This window comes from Globicephala melas, chromosome 13 (assembly GCF_963455315.2).
Source record: "Globicephala melas chromosome 13, mGloMel1.2, whole genome shotgun sequence".
NCBI classification, from domain to species: Eukaryota; Metazoa; Chordata; class Mammalia; order Artiodactyla; family Delphinidae; genus Globicephala; species Globicephala melas.
This window is the reverse complement of record NC_083326.1, coordinates 68,072,338-68,093,764: the sequence shown is the minus strand read 5'-3', so window position 1 is coordinate 68,093,764 and position 21,427 is coordinate 68,072,338. Positions and strand designations below refer to the sequence as shown.

At 42.4% G+C, this 21,427-nt stretch overlaps 3 protein-coding genes across 6 annotated transcripts in view; 2 read left to right on the top strand and 1 right to left on the bottom strand.

Moving 5' to 3' along the window:
- HSCB (HscB mitochondrial iron-sulfur cluster cochaperone) overlaps nucleotides 1-7,957 on the top strand; it is a 43,114-nt gene extending 35,157 nt beyond the window's left edge. For 2 of the 3 annotated variants that reach the window (XR_009566325.1, XR_009566322.1), the window contains 2 exons: nucleotides 1,623-1,673; nucleotides 7,829-7,916. The gene's annotated coding sequence lies outside the window, so the exon portion shown is untranslated. Of the gene's footprint in view, nucleotides 1-1,622; nucleotides 1,674-7,828 lie in introns of all 3 variants that reach the window. The other variant, XR_009566323.2, reaches the window with a different exon arrangement.
- On the top strand, nucleotides 644-13,854 carry CCDC117 (coiled-coil domain containing 117). 2 transcript variants are annotated; one of them, XM_030860723.2, is made up of 5 exons: nucleotides 644-955; nucleotides 1,623-1,673; nucleotides 7,829-8,053; nucleotides 8,528-8,665; nucleotides 10,936-13,854. In XM_030860723.2, the coding sequence occupies exons 1-5, from the start codon at nucleotides 774-776 to the stop codon at nucleotides 11,171-11,173; spliced, it is 834 nt and encodes a 277-aa protein (XP_030716583.1). In that variant the 5' UTR covers nucleotides 644-773; the 3' UTR covers nucleotides 11,174-13,854. The 2 variants fall into 2 exon arrangements, with proteins under 2 accessions (XP_030716583.1, XP_069899537.1); XM_070043436.1 differs by having other exon boundaries at nucleotides 913-955; nucleotides 7,908-8,053.
- Nucleotides 13,855-16,119: 2,265 nt separating this feature from the next.
- On the bottom strand, nucleotides 16,120-20,965 carry XBP1 (X-box binding protein 1). Its single transcript, XM_030860721.2, is given in 6 exon segments — nucleotides 16,120-17,297; nucleotides 17,604-17,711; nucleotides 17,714-17,749; nucleotides 18,567-18,695; nucleotides 19,523-19,619; nucleotides 20,699-20,965. Coding segments are annotated over 6 exon segments (1,164 nt in total). The 5' UTR covers nucleotides 20,935-20,965; the 3' UTR covers nucleotides 16,120-16,739.
- Nucleotides 20,966-21,427: the final 462 nt, after the last annotated feature.

The following is a 21,427-nucleotide window of genomic DNA, read 5'->3' as shown; positions in this document are numbered from 1 at the left end:
GTCAATTACAGGTGTGTTCTTGGTGGTCTTTGGCTGAAGGGCATTGACTTTGGTATAAGTAACTCAGACTAGATGATGGTGCCATTTCCTGAGATGGGGAAAATGATCGTGATCAGTGGTTATGGTGACAAATTCTGCTAGCCCTTTAGCAAGACTTTGTCTCTGGATGTCCCAGATAGAGCCTGGAAGTCTTGCCAGTCCCTCTCACAAGAGCTCTAAGGTTTTCCCTCATCCTCCATGCTGTTCCCTCTAAGGCATCATCAACTTCATTTACATTAAAACACAGAAGGAATTACTAGCTGATTTTTAACGTGTACTATGTGCCAAGAAGTGTCCTAAGGGCTCTAGATGTTTTCATCCATTTAATTCTCCCATCGGTCTTATGAACATAGGTACTACTGTTTTCAGGTTTTACTACTGAGAAAACTGAGGTACAGAGGTTCCAGAACTTGCTGAGTGAGGATTCGAACCTATATCATATTCTAGGTTGGCCAGGGCCATCCTCCAGCCCCGGAGACTCGGACACGCAGCCATCTTGTTTGTAGTCCTCAAGGACTTCAACTCCCGGCAGACCTTGCGTCAGCAGTTCTCCACACACAACAAATCCCGGCGTGCCCCGGGCAGCTTGGGGTGGAGGGTTCTAGAAGGCGTGACGTGGGGTCGGGAGCGGGCTCAGAAGCGGGCGCCTCTTGGCAGTCGCTGTGGCAGCCGCTGCCGGGTCTGGGGCCGCGGGCAGCCGGGGCCGCGGGCGCAGCCTCCTCACCTCTCCGGCCATGGCCGCGCTTGGCCGGCCTTTCAGCGGCCTCCCGCTGAGAGGCGGCTCGGACTTCCTACAGCCGCCACCGGCTTTCCCCGGCCGGGCCTTCCCGCCGGGGGCGGACGGCACCGAGCTGGCCCCGCGGTGGGAACCCCGCGCCGCCCCGAGCAGCCCGGGCGGGAGCGCGGCGCGCGGACGGTGAGGATCTCGGCAGGCGGGCGGGCGGGCGCGGGCTATTTGACCCTCCCCGCGACCTTCGGCGGGGGCTTCTCAGCCCCAGGTTGCTGATGAGGATACTGAGCCCCACAGTCGGTTACCGTTAGTCGCCTGAGGTAGCAAAGCGCGGGGGTCCGGTTCGGACCCTGGCCCCCCCTGCGTCCCGGGAAGTGAGGAAACGGTCCGAGCTCGCCCAGGGCGTGCGAGGAAGGGAGCCGGGTCGAGCCGGGCCTGGAGCTGCCGTGGGCGCGCACTCGCCTCGCTCCCTCCAGACCGCGGCGGAACCGCTGCTGCTGTTAACTTTCAGCGCCTCTCGGACATTGAGTTTTCTCATCCGCAACTTGGGACAGAAGTGGGTCCTCCTAGTGGGATCGTAAAATAAAGTGCTTAGCCCGGTGCCTGCCCCGATACGTTTTCCCTACGGTGGTCCACCTCAATTTATCTCCCCCGGTCTTGACCAAATGAGAAGTTTAGATTTCAGTCTCTATACCTGACTGACCTTGTGACCTGTATATCCATCCCACTCGGCAAGGAAGGGGACCGCTGGTGGGAATGGGGTGGGCAAGATTATCGGAGCCAGAAAGTGGATGCTGAACGCACCCGCTCAATAAATTTCTCAACTGACTGATTTTCTGGTTTGTTTCAACAGTGTTTCAGTTCACCATAGAAAGAAACACAAGCGAGAGGAGGAGGAGGATGAGTAAGTTTCAGGTGCCTTTTATTCACTTAACGGTCACTTAATTTAACCTATTTTATATCCATGACTATTTGTTTTTAAGTGAAAGTGTGAAACATCAGGTGTCTGAAAGGAGGTCCAAGGAACTGATAACATGGGTTACGTTTTAGAGAACGGAGCTGGGCAGGTCAGAGAGAAACTTGTCACTCTGTGAACAATTGTATAGCTTGGACATGGAAGCAACCTAAGTGTCCATCGACAGATGAATGGATAAAGAAGATGTGGCACATATACACAATGGAGTATTACTCAGTCATAAAAAGAAACGAAATTGAGTTATTTGTAGTGAGGTGGATGGACCTAGAGTCTGTCATACAGAGTGAAGTAAGTCAGAAAGAGAAAAACAAATACCGTATGCTAACACATATATATGGAATCTAAAAAAAAAAAAAGGCTCTGAAGAACCTAGGGGCAGGACAGGAATAAAGACGCAGATGTAGAGAATGGACTTGAGGATGTGGGGAGGGGGAAGGGTAAGCTGTGACAAAGTGAGAGAGTGGCATGGCCATATATACACTACCAAATGTAAAATAGATAGCTAGTGGGAAGTATCCGCATAGCACAGGGAGATCAGCTCAGTGCTTTGTGACCCCCTAGAGGGGTGGGATAGGGAGGGTGGGAGGGAGACGCAAGAGGGAGGAGATGTGGGGATATATGTATATATATAGCTGATTCACTTTGTTATACAGCAGAAACTAACACAACATTGTAAAACAATTATACTCCAATAAAGATGTTAAAAAATATATATAAGCGATTGTAATGTTTGAACTTTGAGCCATGTGAATATTGTTATATGCACAAAATAAAAGAATTCGCAGAAGGCTACGTATTGAAAAGTCTTACACTCCTTGCTCCCAGTTCTCCCCAGAAGTTACCCTTGTTGCCTGTTTCCTATGTCTCCTAAGGAAGATAATGTAAAAATTTACAAGTTTATGACTGTATATAGTTCTGGTTTTTTACATTGTAAGTAAGATACTGTTCACACTGCAACACATCGGATCTTTTCATTTTACTCTCCTGTAGCTTGTTGCATATGGGCACATAGAGTTCTACCTAATTTCTTTTTCAACAGGTGAGTGGAATTCTATTGTAAGGCTAGGTACAGATAATTAACCAGTCTCCTAGTGATGGATTTCTAAGTTAATTCTAATCTTCGTTATTACTAACAAATCTACCATGACCACCATTCTTTTTTTTAACATCTTTTATTGGAGTCTAATTGCTTTACAATATTGTGTTAGTTTTTGCTGTATAACAAAGTGAATCAGCTATATGTATACATATATCCCCATATCCCCTCCCTCTTGCGTCTCCCTCCCACCCTCCCTATCCCACCCCTCTAGGTGGTCACAAAGCATGGAGCTGATCTCCCTGTGCGATGCAGCTGCTTCCCACTAGCTAGCTATTTTACATTTGGTAGTGTATATATGGCCATGCCACTCTCTCACTTCATCCCAGCTTACCCTTCCCCCTCCCCACCTCCTCAAGTCCATTCTCTACGTCTGCCGTCTGCGTCTGCGTCTGCATCTTTATTCCTGTCCTGTCCCTAGGTTCTTCAGAACCTTTTTTTTTTTTTAGATTCCATATATATGTGTTAGCATACGGTATTTGTTTTTCTCTTTCTGACTTACTTCACTCTGTATGAAAGATTCTAGGTCCATCCACCTCACTACAAATAACTCAATTTTGTTCCTTTCTGTGGCTGAGTAATATTCCATTGTATATATGTACCACATCTTTATTCATTTATCTGTCGATGGACAATTAGGTTGCTTCCATGTCCTGGCTATTGTAAATAGTGCTGCAGTGAACATTGGACCACCATTCTTTTTAAGTTCTTTGTATATATTTGCAAGTAGGTAAATGGATTCCTAGATGGGAAATTGCTGGATCTTAAAGTATATACATTTTGAATTTTGGAAAAAGTTGTTGCCAATTTATACTCCTTTGACAGTGGGAATGCCTGTTTCTCCGTCTTCTCAGATGGAGATTTTTTGATCACCACTTAACTGATAGGTAAAAAATTACATCTCATAGGCAGACAGTCTTAAAAAAAAAAATGAGTAAAAGATTTCCCCAAAGGGGATATCCAAATGACCAATTAAATGAAAAGATGTTTGACCTCATTGGTCTTTAGGGAAATGCATATTAAAGACACAATAAGATACTCCACCACCAGATACTGGAGGGTTCTGTAGCACCAGGAACTCTCAAACACTATGGATGAGTATGTAAATTGCTACAACACTTTGGGAAACAGTTTTGCATTATCGCATGAGTTGAAGATGCACATACCCATTTACCCAGCAGTTCTCCTCTTGAGTATGTACATGTGCTCATCAGGAGACATGTACAAGAAAGTTCATAGCATCCTTGTTCATGATAGCTCAAAATTGGAATGTCCCTGAACAGTACAATGGATAAAGTAAATTTTTTGCTGAGTTCAATTCAGCAAAAAAAAAACAGAAAAACCCCACATCTATCAACCTAGATGTGTCTTACAGTATGAGCAAAAGAAACATCACAAGAATGTATATGTATACAGTATAATTCCTTCTATATAAGGTTCAAAACCAGGCAAAACTAAAACCTTGAAGATTGCATATCTACATACTTGATAATGTATTTTTTAAAAAATGAAGTGATTACCATAAAAGATAGTATTTACCTACAGAGAGGAGGGAGTAGAGTACCATTTTGGGATTCTGACAGCAGTCTATACCTTGTATATTATTTTCATGGATTTTTTTTTTTTTTTTCCCCTGGTACACGGACCAGGGCACGCACCCATGTCCCCTGCATCGGCAGGCGGACTGTCAACCACTGTACCACCAGGGAAGCCCCTGGATTTTTGTTTCATAATTATTGTATGTACTTTTATAAGTGTAGGCATTTTATAATTAAAGAAATTAGATCACTGTTTAATTTGTATTTTGTAAATTATAGGCGGTGTTGAACATCTTTTAAGCCATCTGTGTTTCATTTTGTGGGAATTGTTCATGTTTCTGCAAATTTTTTATTGGCTTATTGGTCTTTTTCTTGTTAATCTATAAGAAATTTTATTAAGGAAGCCAGTATATTATATATGTTTTGTTTTCTCCAGATTTGTTGTCTTTCAACTTTGTGTATGTTCTTTTTTTTTTCTTTTTTTGCCAGCAGAAACTTTGAATTTTCTCATCTGGTTGATACATAGACTAATGAGACAGTAGATTTGAATGTTGTCTCAGTTTAAAAACACTTCTGGAAAAAAAAAAAAAAAAAAAACACTTCTGGGACTTCCCTGGCAGTCCAATGGTTAAGACTCTCCGCTTCCAATGCAGGGGGCATGGGTTTGATCCCTGGTTGGGGAACTAAAAATCCTGAATGCTGTGGCGTATGGCCAAAAATTTTTTTTTTAATAAATAATAAAAAACCTCTGGACCAGACAATATTTATGTTCTTTATAGCCTTGGGATTACTGTAGATACACAGGGACCTCTTTGCTTTTATCTTTTGGGGTTCCTTATAGGAGATTATTGAATAAAGGGTTCCAGTGTCATAAATAAAAAGTTTGAAGTGTACAAACAGTTGGCTTTAAAAGTTAACCATCTTTTATATAACTGATTCATTTTTTTGTGAAGCTGAAACTAACATACCATTGTAAAGCAATTATACTCCAATAAAGATGTTAAAAAAAAAAGTTAACCATCTTTGATATACATGTGGAGAGATTGAGGCCCTGAGACTGGACAGTTGGATGTCACATACCTAGAAGTGTGCTGCCCGCCTGCCACTTCCATAGCTCTTATCAGAACTTTAAAGTCTTTTATATCCCATTTTCTTTGGGACTTAATCATCATTGATCTCTAAGTATTTGCAAAGTGGACCTAGAGGCATGAAATAATTTAGCCCAAATTATGTTGGAGATCAGAGATCAGAACCCAGCTCTGACACTCAGTTGCATTTAAAGATCTTTTTAAATATATATATATATTTATTAGGCTGCTCCAGGCCTTCATTGCAGCATACAGGATTTTTTAGTTGCGGCATTTGAACTCTTAGTTGCGGCATGCATGAGGGATCTAGTTCCCCCACCAGGGATGGAACCCAGGTCCCCTGCACTGGGAGCATGGAGTCTTACCCACCGGGCCAGCAGGGAAGTCCCTCAGCTGTATTTAATAGTTGAATTGTTAGATATTCTAGATTCATTCTGCTTTTTCTTTCTTTTTTTTTTTTTTTTTTTGCGGTACGCGGGCCTCTCACTGTTGTGGCCTCCCCTATCACAGAGCACAGGCTCCGGACGCGCAGGCTCAGCGGCCATGGCTCACGGGGCCCAGCTGCTCCGCGGCATGCGGGATCCTCCCGGACGGGGGCACGAACCCTCGTCCCCTGCATCAGCAGGCGGACTCTCAACCACTGCGCCACCAGGGAAGCCCAATTCTGCTTTTTCTTACATGACTTTTTTTTTTTTTTTTTTTTTTTTTTTTTTTTTTGGCTGTGTTGAGTCTTCGTTGCTGCACGCGGGCTTTCTCTGGTTGCAGCGAGTGGGGGCTACTCTTTGTTGTGGTGCAGTGGCTTCTCGTTGTGGAGCACAGGCTCTAGGCGTGCGGGCTTAGTAGTTGTGGCACGCGGGCTCAGTAGTTGCGTCTCATGGGCTCTAGAGCACAGGCTCAGTAGTTGTGGCGCACGGGCTTAGTTGCTCTGCGACATGTGGGATCTTCCCGGACCGGGCTCAAACCCATGTCCCCTGCATTGGTAGGCGGATTCTTAAGCACTGAGCCACCAGGGAAGTCCAACATGACTTCTTACGTCTATAACTTTTTCTTCTGCTTTCGAAAACGTCACATACTTTATCCAAATACTACAGAAATGTTTGATTTATGGATAGACATTCTTAATACTTTCTTATGAATTAAAAATAATTATACACGAAACATCTCATTTAATAATTGATTCCAGTCAAAAATCTAGGTTCAAGAGAGCATTATTATTTGTCAGATTTTATATTGCCAGAGACTTGAATGTTGATTTTCATAGTCTTGACATGAAATAGAAATTTCTTTCTAAAATACATGCTTCTTCCTTTGACTCTTAGTTTAGAATCAGAAGCTGTGGTAGCCATTAATGAATTTTTTGGTTGCAGAGCTGTGTTCTGGTCTTGAGATTGTGCTTGGTGATGCCCAGGCAATAATGTACTTTTGGTCTAAATACTCAAATGGAGCAGGGCAGGTTGTCTATTTAACTTGCTTCAGGACAGGTCTCAGCCAAACACCAGGCAGGTCATAGTGCTTGCAGATACTAGTTCGTGGTAAGAGCTTGAACAGTTGAATTTCCCTAACAAGGCAGGAGGTTTTAGTGAAAGTGGCAAAGAGGTAGGATTCAGGGTCTGTCTCTGGGGTCTGGTACCCAAAATATCAATACAACTCACCTTACATGACACTTTGGAGGGAGCACTTTAGTTTTCGAGGTCCTAGTTTCCACATGTGCAAAACAAAGAAATTGGATTTGATGAACTCTAAGGTCTCAAGGAAATACAAAATTTCTAGGAAGTGAGGATAGTTTATGTTGCAAGGCAGGAGAAAAGTGCACCCCATTATTAGGGACCCATAGGGCAAATGACAGCCTCTGCCATTTTTGTAGAGAACCAAGAAATCAGCAATATCATTTGCATCTGTAGTACTTGCTGCAGACCTGATGAAGCGAATATTTTTGCCCTAAGGGAATATAGGATGCCTGCAGATTACCTCCTCATATGCCCAGTGTAGTGGAGCAGCAGCAATTTGAAAAAATATGGCTGGCACTGAATTGCTACTTTGTGATTTTTGTATTCTTTACTTCCCACTTGACCTTTCCAGAGCTGAATAAGTAAGAACGACTTTAAATTCCCACAGCGAACACTTCTAATCTGGAAAAGCAAAAATCTTGCAGTTGCAACCTAATTTGACAAATGTCGGGAAGGGAAACATCTCAGGGAGGCTGTGAGAATGACAGAAAAGAAAATGTGTCATTTTCCATCTTGCAATCACACACTGTCAAAAATTAGAGGTTTTTCGTAGAAGAATTTGATTAGAGATGGGGGATGATACACATTTCATTTATATTAGCCAGGATTTTCATTGATTTTTTTTTTTTTTCAGTTGTCCAGTAAGAAAGAAAAGGCTAACTGAAGCAGGGCTCTGTGCTGGTCCTAATGACTGGATTCTTTGTGCACATCAGGATATAGAGGGTCATGGAGTAAATCCGTGCACTAGTGGCCTTTCTGCACCTGGCATGTTAGATGTTATTTGTGAAGAGATGGATCAGACAACAGGAGAACCACAATGTGAAGTTGCCCGAAGGAGGCTTCAGGAAATTGAGGACAGGTAAATGGGCAGCATATATCTAGCTGCTTATTATTGTTCCTATGTAACATCTCTACTCTTTCAAGTTAGTCTAATTCATCATTTGGTGATTCCTTGATCCTCAATATATCAGACTATAAAAATCAGAAAGCTCAAAGTATACACTTTAGATGTTAAAGTAAGTTCTTCTCATAGAACTGTACTAAATATTTTCACTTACTATCTCTGAATATTACTTTTTGGTATGAGGGTTTTTAGGGACACATTCTTCAAATTTGATTGCCTCTAATGTAAAACATTTTGGTTAAATGTTGAACAGCTCTTTTGTGTATACTTTTTTCTCTCAGGTATAGTCTCATATTTTACTTGATATTTTGCTGTAGCACCTGTTGCGTTTATCCTTGTTTTTATTTTTTAAATTTTTTCCAATTAATAAATATATAATAGCTTAACTAAATAATTTTTCTTTCTTCCTTCGCTTCTGTCTTTATTTAGAATAATTGACGAAGATGAAGAAGTTGAAGCTGACAGAAATATTAACCATCTTCCCAGCCTTGTCCTTTCTGATACCATGAAAACAGGTTTGAAGAGGGAATTTGATGAAGTCTTTACAAAGAAAATGATTGAGTCCATGTAAGTTTTGGTTTCTGGTTTCCATTCAGTTATGATCTTGGAGGGAAAACACAGTCTCTAGACATTTCCTGATCGCCAACCAAGTGAAAGCATAGTACGTTTGTATTTAGCCCAAGTCGGAGACCTTTTCTTAGTTCATTGGGGTGAGCAAAACGCTACGCAAGCAGGAGTTGGCTGCCTTGTGTACTCAACCCTGGGTTGTTTTGAAGTCCCAAAATGCACTAATAGTCTAATATTTGGAAATGGGAGGATTGGCAAGAAAGAACCCATTCTCATATGTATATGTGTAGCTGATTCACTTTGTTATACAGCAGAAACTAACACATCATTGTAGAGCAATTATACTCCAATAAAGAAGTTAAAAAAAAAAAAAACCCATTCTCTCACATACCTATGATAGGGTGTAGGAACCACATTTCAAAAGTACCTTTTACCTGGCTCTCTCAGTTATCTAGGACCACTATTAGGACCTAGGAAACAAAAGTCTCCCAGCAGTCAAAAAAGTTATCACAAAGGCCACAATCCACAGCTCATATTCTTACCTCATAGTGTGTAGCCCCTCAGGCCTTTAGCTCTAAGAGCCATTTTGCACTTAGTTTAGACCCAGTTTGATCAGCTCAGTTATCTGGTTTCCTCAGTCATCAGAGTAGAAACACAAAAACAGCAGAACAGACAAACTCATAGTAGTCAATAGTGACAGTACAGTGTGAGAACAGGATAGGCAACTGGAAAGCAAACATAAGAACCTGAAAAGCAAAGCAGCCTGGAGCCCATTTACATAAGAACTAATGATAGCCCTGTAATTCTTGTAGTCCTTGAGCTTAGATGATTTCAAGTGGTCATTACCGACTCTGTAAAGTACAGTTGTCTCTTAATATCCATGGGGGGGATTGGTTCCAAGACCCCCTGCGGATACTAAAATCCAAGGATGCTCAGTTCCCTTATATAAAATGGTCTGAGGGCTTCCCTGGTGGCGCAGTGTTTAGGAATCCACCTGCCAATGCAGGGGACACAGGTTCGAGCCCTGGTCTGGGAAGATCCCACATGCCACGGAGCAACTAAGCCCTTGTGCCACAACTACTGAGCCTGCGCACTAGAGCCCATGAGTCACAACTACTGAGCCCGCGTGCCATAGCTTCTGAGGCCCGCACGCCTAGAGCCTGTGCTCTGCAACAAGAGAAGCCACCACAATGGGGAGCCCACACACTGCAACGAAGAGTAGCCCCCACTCGCCACAACTAGAGAAAACCACGTAGCAATGAAGACCCAACACAGCCAAGAATAAGTAAATAAATTAATTAATTAAAAAAATAAAATGGTCTGAATCAAAAACCCACAGATACAGAGGGCCAACTGTAGTAGGCAAGTTATAAAGTGCCATTTAGATGTTGCCTAGAAAAGACTTCAGATAGACTTGGTACTCAGTGAGGGTAAGTGTCAGATATCTGAAAAATTCTCTTAGGATACAGTCCCACTGATGCCAGGTAGATGAGGCAGTATTGTCTTTAGACACAGTGGGTTCCACTGCTGCTCGATGTTAGCACACAAGGGTTTTGCATTAGCCTCCTAGCTTGATCTTATAATTCTGACTACCCAGCCCTTAGGGTGGGTAGATAGTTTAGCCAAGAGTAAGCAGGTCACATTGCCCTCCAGCCTAAAACATAGCACTTTCTGCTCTTGGTAGTTTTCCAGAAGCTAGCCTTGTGTGTGTGTGTGTGGGGGGGTGTTCTTCATTGTTTGTGTTTTATTTTTCCTTACTTGCCCTTGGGTCCCAGAAACCATCAAACCATCACTAGATGGAGAGGGCAGCGAGGGGGTGGGGTAGGCACAAACAGTGGCTTACTGCAAAAAGCATTATGTTTCATAGCTGTACTAAGCAAAAGGCATACTGAGATATTTTTAGTGTGTTTGGCCAATGTTTCTTTTTCATTTATAATGGTTTAGTACAAGATAGTAGCTCACATCTGCTAATATTAACCACAGTTTAAGAAAACACTATAATAAATCAAGGGCCTCTGTTTTACATGTTGAATGTTTATATTCTAATCACAGCATCAGTACAACCAGTTGGTTTGCTTAAAAATGCATGCAGAACTGTAAAATTTAATGTACTTGAGTGGCCTTTGTAAAGATCAATTTGGATTGTCATAAATCTCCTATTTAATCCCATCCGTTTTTAGATGTTAGGTAGCAAACATTAGTTTTTCAATGTATATCTTTTATTTTCATGTTATAAAATTATTGATAAAAATCTGTATTTTATGTCTTAGGAGCCGTCCTTCCATGGAGCTTGTGCTCTGGAAACCTCTCCCTGAACTCCTTTCTGATAAGCCAAAGCTGTCATCTAATGCTAAGAACTACACAGGAGAGAGCCAAACTAAGCATGCAGCTGCTGGCACTGCCTACCCTCAAAGAACTGAACTGTTCTTGGAACCTCGGCAAACAGGGTTGCCTGTTTACACTAGTTTGGAGACAGCTGCTTGCACAGAAGAAGAGATGGAACTTTAGACACCAGTTTCTATACTAAAGTTGTCAAATTTTAGAAGGCTTATGTGTTCAGTCATGAGCCTGCTTGTACAGTATAGGGACTTGAAAGTTTTGAAACGGGTGTAATAGCTCCACCTGTGATTTGGGGTGGGACTCTCATTTTGGGTAGCCATTTCTTGAATTCAACTTTTGCCAAGGAAACTTGTCTCAAGAGAAAAGCAGTTTTCTAGGGGTCTTATTAAAGGAATAAGGAGTACATTCTGCAAAGTCAAGTATAGAAGCTATATGTGTAAGCATGACTTTTAAGTCATCTGTCACATTGTTTATATCATTCAGATACTTGAGTTGAAAAAGATGCATTAAGAAAGTAGGATGCTCTCCTACTATGTGTACTTCGACAGTCGAGCCACAACTTCATCTGTAGTTATGAGCTCTGTTTACAGTGGTGACTATATATGATTGGGGAGAAGGAGAAAGGAGGCAGTAGCTTAAGCCTATGCTGGGGAAATTAACAGAGGCTCTGAAACCTGTATATTAGTTGTCAATTCATTGTAGCTATATTGATTAGCCAGTAGCGTTGTGGCTCCCCTCTTTCCCTCTGAAAATGGAATGAAAAATACAAAGAAAAGGTTTTTCCTTTGAGGCTCTTTTGCCTTGTGCTACTGTTGCTCCTTGGTTTCCCTTGCATAATCGATAAGCCCAGCTATTCAGTAATGTTTACAGCTTAATTAACTTTGAGTGATAGTTTAAAAGGTTGTGAGGTAAACCATGTGCGAATTGGCTCTGGGAGAAGCATCCCTCAGGTAATACTGGGGTAGTGCTGTATCAGCTAAGCCCAGCATATAACTTCTGTAGTTAAAAAAAAAGTTGTGCCTGTATAAGCAAGTTGAGTTTTTTAATGTTAATTTAGAAAACAGTGACTGAATAATTAGCTGAGCACATATGGGCAAGTGACATTGAGATTTACTGAAATAGCCAGTTTGCCTATTGTTTCAACTATGGTGCAGTAAGCCTAAAAGTTAGAGAATAGCTTCCTGCTAGCAGGAAATCTTCATCTTGAGGACCTTAACCAGGCTCAAGGCGTCCTCTGAGGGTAACCAGGATTGAAGTTTTTTATTTCTCAGGAAGAGCTCTTCTGCGTGGCAAGGACTCAGTAGTACGAAGTAAAATGACAATTTCTTTAGTGCTACAGAATATCCACTATAACTTATTGAGTGTAATACTAGCTCTTTTATCAGACAATGGGAGACCACCCCAGTTCTTTCTGTTTTGTTTTCTGGGTTTCTTTTGCCTTTGTTGGAATCAGATACCTTGTGTAGAAAACATGGTTTATGCCAAGTAGAGGTGACTTTAGGAGGCAGCTCCCAGGCAATTTTGAAACCCATGCCGAAGTCCCTCCCCTTTTTACAGATGGCATAGAAGTCACAAGTCTGTTAACTGGACTGTTTCTTCTCCTGCCTGTTGTTCCTGCTTTCTCTATTTCTGTCTGGATAGTCAGGAAAAGATTTAATGTTTAATATTTAAACAAAATATTTAATGTCTACACAATAAAATTATTCAAACTTCAAACCAGTATTGAAACAGTTGGAAACCAGCTAATAGTTTCTTAATCTCAGATTTAGAGATGAATGTAAACTGTATTCTGTTGAAACGTGCAAGTGTTTGATTCATGCCGTTTAAAAAACTCCTGCCTCTAGGTAATTGTTAATGGGACCAACTTGTAAAGTTTGTAGCCTTAAACCTCCATGCATTTGTTCTGCTACAGCTCAAAAACATGAAGTGACTGCCTGGAATTTGGAGTTAGTCCCAGTGTTCAGGTGAAGGAGAGGTGACAGCTTTCCAAAGAAGGACCCAAGCACACTAACACTGTCTTCTATAGGGATTGTTGGGCAGGCCTGGGATCCAGGTCTGTACAGTGAACAGGAGGAAAGAAGAGCTCTGAAACAAGGCTCAGATACCACGGGTATATGTAGGAGAGAACTAATAAGATTCTGTTAAGATCCAAGCAGAACTTGTTTCAGAAGTCATTTTACCTGACATGATCATTATTTCTGCAGGAAACATGGATGTTCAATGCTCCTTTTTAAACTTTATCCTGCATATGTTTGTACAAAAATTGTCGTCTTCATCCATGTGGTGCTTACTCATCTGAGCCGTCTCCACAGTCCCCATTGCCTCTGCTTTGTTTTTCTTTTGTAGAGTAAGGCTTTTGCTTTTGCCTTAAGGTTTCCCTAGGGAATTAACAGGTCTTCATTTTGTACAGCTTTTGCAGCATGGATCAAACATTGGCTTACTATGCTAATGTGTGAAGAGAAAAAATTATCTAAAGCAGGTGAGCTTTAATGAACAAATGTGTATTTTCTCTGAGTTTGATTAGGGTGTGTGTGGTTTTGTTTTTTTTATTTCATATGAAGAAAGTTAAGTGCGGTTCTCACAGATATTAATCAAATAAAAATTGCTACTCATTCTTGAAAAGGTGCAAATGTAAAATTTTAAAAATGAGTGGAAACTAGAACCATGAGAAAAATGTTCACCAGTGGGTTCATTAATTATTTTGTATCTGGAACTTGGTTTTGTTTTTTAATAGTGATAAGGATGGTGGAGTACTTGGAAAGTTGTGGAAGATGCTGTTAATTTTACTTTAAAATGAGAATCTGGTGTTTTTGTATTTTGTTTTCAATAAAACTTAAGTGTTTTGGACTATTTGAGATATTGTGTTCCTGCACTTAAGTAAATGAAATCAAATTTGGGACCTTTAAAAATAGGGAGTAGGAAAGTTCCTCTAGATGTCCAGTTACATGGTCATTCCTTTCTTGAGTTGACAGGTCACTGGGTGGCGGTATTGCGTGCATATTTACAACCATTAGTTGATAAATGTGGATCCCTGATTTGTGGGCAGGCAGAGTTTGAGTTGCGGCTACAGAAAACTCAGGATATTGTTTTCTTTACCAAAATTTGGAAATCATAGCTAAAAGTTATCTTTTTATAGATTTGTAAACTAAGCCTAAGTAGATAGTGACAATTTAGTATAATAATCCAATTCACCAGGTCCAGGGTTCCTACTTGACCAGTGGTCTTTTTACAGCAATACCTAACATGTTTAGGTTTCACTGAAATAATCTACAATAAAGTATGGTTCAGGCAGTGTAACTTTAAACTCCTTGAGGGAATATAGTTTTGTATGTATCAGTTTGGTTCAGATATTCTACTAGTGGCATTTGAGAGATGAGCTACATGCAGTTATGTGGTGTTAGACTATATAGCTCCAGCAAGACAGGAATGTTGTCTTTCAGCGACTGGTTAGTGGGTAAACAAGCCAGTCTTCCTGTCCCTAATTAACTTTAGAAGTTAGTTAGAGGGTAAAGATTTAATCTTAGAAGATTAGAATTTGATGCCATAAAATATTCTTGGAGTAGGAGGTATTAATTACCTCTGCCTACAGTTCTGTCCCTACTTTGCCTGCTCCAGTAACACACCTAGTAGAAAAGCAGAGAAGCACACATTGGTGTTACAAGGCCCAGGGAAATGGTGTACAGGTATCTGTCACCTGCTGCTTTGAGTTATGGACAACCTTCTGCATTTAACAGAAATCTTGCTTTGGTTTTGCAGAGAAAGATGTTTTTATTTCTAACCATTCCATTTAGTGTTTCAGTATGAAGATAGGATATCCTGAGTGTTTAGTAATTTTCACCCATCTGTGCAGGAAATGAAAACTCAATCTACACAGGTTGTGTCCTGTGTGTTATTCCTGTTGTACAGCTGTTTCTTTCACGTGATGTCATTGAATGTAAATTAGTTGAGCCCCAGTCTTCAGATGCTTGTTCTATAATGTTGAAAGCTAAAATGTATCTGTAATTACATCTGCCTACACAATCCCTAAATAGATTCTCAGCACTTGTTTTCAGTTCTAGAAAATCTGGTGATCAGGTTTTTAATTGTGGGGCAGCTGGTGGATTGTTCTTACACTTACAAAACAGAAACTCAGAGATTAAGCAAGTTTGCATTGCCAAGTACTAGGATTGGGCTCTGGTTTCAGCAACCAGGGACCTTAGGCTCTCTTGCCTACTAGTATGCTTGTGGACACGCCCCCAATCACACCAAAGGCATTCCCTTGTACTTGGCTGTAACCATAGCCTGCTTTGCCTTGCTGCTGGGGATTCTTCGAATCCCATCTCGTTTGGTCTGCTCACTCACTCTGACCTCCCCAGAGGTAGTCAGTAAACACTGGCATAGAATGCTGGCATGGGTAAAATAATTTCTATAAATTAGGGGACTCCTTTAATATCTTGTAAGTGGATTCCCAAGGAAAAGATGCACCTTGGATGATGAGGTTATCAAGTCTGTAGTTTGGGGGTTGTAACAGGTTCATTCTTTTGTGAAACATATCCTAGAGTGTATATAATTCTGTAAGAGATTAAAACCCTTCCAAAGTGGATTAGGAGATAACAGTTAACTTTTGAGTGCTTGGGACGGTGCCTGGCATATACTAAGTGTTTATAATGCATCGTCTCTTTGAATCCTCTAGCAGCCTTTAGAGATACTATTATACCCCTTTACAGATGAGGAAATAAGTGGTAATTTATGCCCAGGGTTACCCAGCTGAACTGGTGGCAGAGTTGAACCCAGGGAGTTGGAGTCTAGAAAATCCTCTTAATCTCTATAATAATAGCAAAAGTATTGATATTTAATGGCATGTCCTTCTCTAACATGTTAATAGCAAAAGTTGTTAAGTGTTCTAGCTCTGCCATTTACTAGCTGTAATACTGGTCAATTAGGCTGAAGAAACTGTCTCAAATATAGTAACTGCTCAGTGTTTACTTCAGGCAGCCAGGAATTGAAGCAGGCAGTAATTAAGGGGGGAAAGCCTTCAGTCACTTTAAAAAGTGGCACGCTCACTGAAGTGGGATAAATCACTACCATGGCAAACAGTGAAAACCGAGAGAGAATAACAACAATAAGACTTGAGGTTCAAGAAGGAATCAAAGAACAAAGACACTGCATTGTACTTTTTAACTGAACAGGTAGTTTTAAATAAATGGAGAAAGCACCTTCCAAAAGTTACATTAGCAGGGAAAGATTCCATCAAGCATTTACATAGTAAATTTCTATTTTACAGAAGATTCTTGATCTTTACTTGAACTGTACATGATGAGGGAAAAGGAGCCCCCTCAGGTAGGTGTCCTCTCTGCTTGCAGAAGCAAACTAAAGGACCTAAGATCAGAGGCAAGCCTGGGATGCCAAGATGGGTAAAGAGAAATGATAAAGGGCCATTCGTTAATTCCATGTCTAAGACACTTTTCTAGTGATGCTTACGTAAATACTTTAGGGCAAACCACTGCCCTTAAGATAAAGGTACAACCTCAGAATCTCTAATTCTGGATTATAGTAATGTATCTGTGTACCCTGGACTGCTGAATGTCAAAAGACAATACTTGGGGTGACCTATGAGGTTTGAACAAATACTTTAGAGGAATTCTCTAGGACCATACACCCTCTACTTTGGCTTTCTGAATGAAGCACAGGCTTCTGTGCTATATCCTCCAGCAGTGTAATAGTCAAGAAAAGGGCATCAGTATTGGATCACTCCTTAGACACTAATCAGCTGGGGAAAGAGTTCACTGGCAAAAGTGTCCTCCCAGGAATGGTCTACACCAAGCAGAGAGGACATGTCACTCAAGGGAGAAGGGGAACCCTCATAGCTACAGTCACTATAAGCATCCAGTAGGTAGGAAGATGGCTTCAGGCAGTGGCTGGTTGAAAGCAGATCTGAGATACCCAGCTCTGGAATGAAGTCATCTTCTACAAGTTCTTCCTTCACTGAGACAGTGAATTCAGGGTGATCTTTCTCTGAGGGACTGGAAGGTGCTTCCTCAATTTTCACTACCACATTAGCTTGGCTCTCTGTCTCAGAGGGTATCTCTAAGACTAGGGGCTTTGTATATATGTGGTCAAAACGAATCAGTTCATTAATGGCTTCCAGCTTGGCTGATGACGTCCCCAGGGATGGAGAGGGGGGTACGGGTAAGGAACTGGGTCCTTCTGGGTCGACTTCTGGGAGCTGCTCCAGGCTGGTAGACTCTGGAGAGGGACATCTGAAGAACATAACTGGGTCCAAGTTGAACAAAATGCCCAACAGGATATCAGACTGTAAAAGGAAAAATTAAATGGAGTTCAACTATTAGAATGCACTGAGAATCTACCTTAGTGCTAGGTTCCAAAATGTAAATTAATCATTAGGCTATAGGATGACCTCCAGGACCCACCAGACCCATTTATCTATATTCCACTCCATGTCCTAAACCACCTGGAAATAGGAAGGTAGTTAATGTTCACCTCCAACTCAACCGAAACTACCTTCTCTGCCCTCATATGTCTGGTTAGGGATGTCAGGCATCAAACAAATGGAATTAAATAGTTATACACCTCTTTAGTAAACCTGAATAAGCCCTACCTCAGAGTCTGAAGAGTCAACACCGTCAGAATCCATGGGGAGATGTTCTGGAGGGGTGACAACTGGGCCTGCACCTGCTGCAGAGGTGCACGTAGTCTGAGTGCTGCGGACTCAGCAGACCCGGCCACCGGCCTCGCTCCATTCCCCTGGGAGGAAAGACCATAGTGAATGAACAGCTCCAACAGCTGAGAGTCCCGAGGGAAATACTTGCCAGGAAGCTGTGATTCTTGACTTTCAAGAAAGCTAGAAAACTATTCTTTAGAGCCGAAACCTTTCCCTTAAACCTTTGTTATTTCCATTTTCTCGAGCCCTCCTCAAGAAGAGATAAGAAAAGGAAGGTAAGACTAACTTCATTGTGATTTTCTGTACAATGAAACATTTTTCTTCCCCAAGCAAAGATTCAGGCAGGACCAATATTCTTAAATAATATCTTACTTATATTCTCAATAACGTTCCTAGTAATAAAGTTCTATAGTGAATTTCAGCCCAGAATCTTTTTGGATAGTAATTTTTTTAAAAGTTTGTCCTAAACATTATCTTCTGAGTAGAACTGCCCTACTGTCAACCTTAGACCACTTAAGTATTATCACTGAACTTGCCATGATTCGTAAATTAAAACCCATACATCACTCTTCTATCAGAAAGGTGTCACTATCACAATGAATCCCTTCTCTTCTCAATCATATTCATCAAAGAACCACTATAATTTCAGTAGCATTCAAAGTCAGGTTTGACTGGCTCTCTTATCCTGGTTCTCCTTAATGCTGGCATGGTAGATATATCTTGTCGACTACTGGCATTTGTTAGTACTTGCTCTTGGAGAGTCATGTAACTTATTTTAATTATTAGGACTTAGTACTATTCGCTACACTCTTGAAAAATGAATAAGTATCATTAAAGAAAGAGGTCATGTCACTTAAAACCAGTTCTCACATACAGCACCAAATAAAGGACATGACTTACTTTGGTCTCTGCCTCCTCTTCAGTCACTAGGGCATCCATCCCCAAGCGCTGTCTCAATTCCTGGTTCTCAACTATGAGGCCATGAGTTTTCTCTCGTAAAAGCTGATTTTCTAGCAAAAGTTTTTGGTTCTGGAAGAAAGTTCAGAAGAGGCTATTAAGACATCTAATTCCTTCACTTAAGAATCCACCTGACAGCGTTTCACTACAGTAGGTTTCCTTTCCTTCTCCCGGGTCTTTTGGAAAACTCTATGCTTATGAAGTTGTTCACAGTGGGTATTAGAAGGCAAGGTTATAATTACAAAAAAAAAGCTATTTAGGAAGTGCCATCTCACGGGGTCACATATAACACAATGCCCCCAACTACTAATAGAGACGTCAACAAAGAGTGACTTGTGGCTTTAATTTAGTGACTTGTGGCTTTTAATTTTAAATATGACATTTAAAAAAATCCTATCTTGAACTGGTGGGTAATAATAAAAGTGGTAGTGGTGGGCTGTAAAATCAACATGTTAAAAAAAAAGAACACCACAAATATGCTTATGTATTCAAGATGTGTAACTGGCAACAATTTAAGTTTAGGTAACAAGTAGACCCTAGAAGGGGAAGGGAACCGTTAGTGGACTTTTGGATAAGCCAGAAAAGGTCTCAACTTTAAGCAATGATTTCCTATCTGCTTTTACTAATTTTTTAGTACTAACTGATAAAACATTGTTGTAATGTTGTAATTCACCAGCTTTGAGATAAAGCTAGCACCAAATGCCAAGAGGGTCAATCATTTCTGCTCTCATCAAGCTTCACCACTTAACCAACTACCTATCTACCCTAACTTAGATTAACTAAAAGTTTAACTTTTAATTATATGTCCAATTGTCTTCTAAAGGAGATGAAGCAACCATTAACCAAGGGAAAGATATACAATGGATAAAAGATACGAGTTAGGCCTTAAGTATTTTTACCTCTTCTTCCAAATCTACCACTTGTTGCTCCAGCTCACTCATTCGAGCTTTCTTTCGGTCTCTGGCAGTCTGAGCTGCTACTCTGTTTTTCAGTTTCCTGAGAACAGAAAGAGATATACCACACTGAGTCATCTCAAACCTTATTTATATCTTTATTTGAAAACTTGGCCACCTGGTGCTTTCATTTTAATTTACAGTATAAGGTAGACTAATGGTAAAATACACTTCAGGCTCCTCCCCTCAAGAAAACAAAACCAAAAAAAAAAAAAAAATCAGCCTTCTGTGGATCTAGCTTGAAGACCTACTTTACTCTCCCCCATACTGAGTCATCCACCTCCGTCTCATCCCTGGCCACAGCACAAAGGCTGGACACAAATATTATTCACCTTGCATCATAAGATATTTCCTCCTCCCCTTTCTACTCCCCCGTTGCTTCCTGACTCCAATCCCCTCAAACAGGATCCAACCTGGACTGATTAAATCTAGTAAAGGCTGCAATCGCGCTAGAACATAAACCCTCCCTCCCTAAACCCAACTCAAAAGAGGGAGAGGCTGATGCGACTTTCGCCCTGGTGCTGAAAGCCTAGGCCCGTGTCTACTCCAGGAGGCACTTCATAAATCACACAAAGCACAATGATCATAAGAGAACTAACATTTACGGAGAACTAAGTACTAGGCATTTCTCAATCTCCCCAGCAGCCTGAAGTAGATACCATTTTAAGGATGCAGAGGCTGAGTTTGACTAGTGAGCCTTACAGCGCTCCCAGCCCCCTTCAACAGCTGACATTTCAGTTCCGTGCGCCTCCAAAAAAAGTAGGTTAACCAATTGGCTTCATGTCACAGCCCAAGTTCAGAAAAGCTGACCACGGGTTTGTGGTCACAGCTAGAGGACCTGGAACCCAGGTACCCTGATACCCAGCTCTGGTTATCTCTAATCAGATAGAAAAGAAGTAAATAAAAAAGGCCTGCGCAGCTCTGGACTCCACCCAGCGCGGTGGATCTGCTAGTCCAGACTTCCTGCCCCGCCCCGCGCCACGCTGGCACCGGAATGGCCCGGCCACCAACGCCTGAGCGCTGCGAACGGTCAGCGCGGCCCCAGGTCCCTGTCTCGCCTTCGAATTCGGTCCCAGACCCCAGGCCCTCGCCCTCCGGCTCCGCGCCTCGACCCTCGCCCACCTCCGCAGCGCCTTCTCCTCGGGGCTCAGGTGCGTGAGGCGCTGTCGTTTGCGCGCCTGGGGCGGCCCCCCGCTCGCCGCCTCCGGGCTGGCCCCTCGCTGGCCCGGCACCATGACCGGCAGAGCCCGGCCGACCGGGGCTCCGGCGGCGGCGGAGGCGGCGGCGGGCTGGCCGGACAGAAGCAGAACTTTGGGTGCCCCGGCGGCCGGGCTCTGCGCGGCTGCCACCACCACCATAGCCGGAGCGTGTCTACGCGAGTACGCGTCTCCGCCGCCCAGCTGGCCGGTCCCACCGCGCCCAGCCTTTCAACGATCGTGGCCCTCCGCGATTGGCCAGCGCCGAGTGACGCAGGCCTATCTTGGCTCCCATTGGTCTGGCCAATCCGGAGGGGGTGGGGCCAGGGCGTCCAGCGTGGCGGCCACGGTGCCGGGCATTTTTCGCCGGGGTGACGGGTAGGCGTAACTCGGCGCTGGGAGGGTGTGGGGCACCGGAGGGCCGGGTCTAGGGAAGCCCCGTGCTTGTGAGGAAGGGTCCGGAGCCAGGCGGAGTTTTCTCAATAAATGGAATTTCCCCTTTAGGCTGACGCAGAGTTTAATTCCAAACCGAGAGATTTCCAGACCAATTTTTACGGAGACTAACAGATTTTTACCCGCTCCTGACAGAATTGTATCTTGTGCGCCACTTAGGGCCCGGAGCTGAGCAGAAAATCGAAAGACCAGCGCGAATCGG

Excerpts from the sequence above, each read along its gene's own strand:
- CCDC117 (XM_030860723.2), top strand. The coding sequence starts at position 774 with ATGGCCGCGCTTGGCCGGCCTTTCAGCGGCCTCCCGCTGAGAGGCGGC. Across the intron at positions 956-1,622 it reads GGGAGCGCGGCGCGCGGACG|TGTTTCAGTTCACCATAGAA; the intron begins GTGAGGATCTCG and ends TTGTTTCAACAG. Across the intron at positions 8,054-8,527 it reads CTTCAGGAAATTGAGGACAG|AATAATTGACGAAGATGAAG; the intron begins GTAAATGGGCAG and ends GTCTTTATTTAG.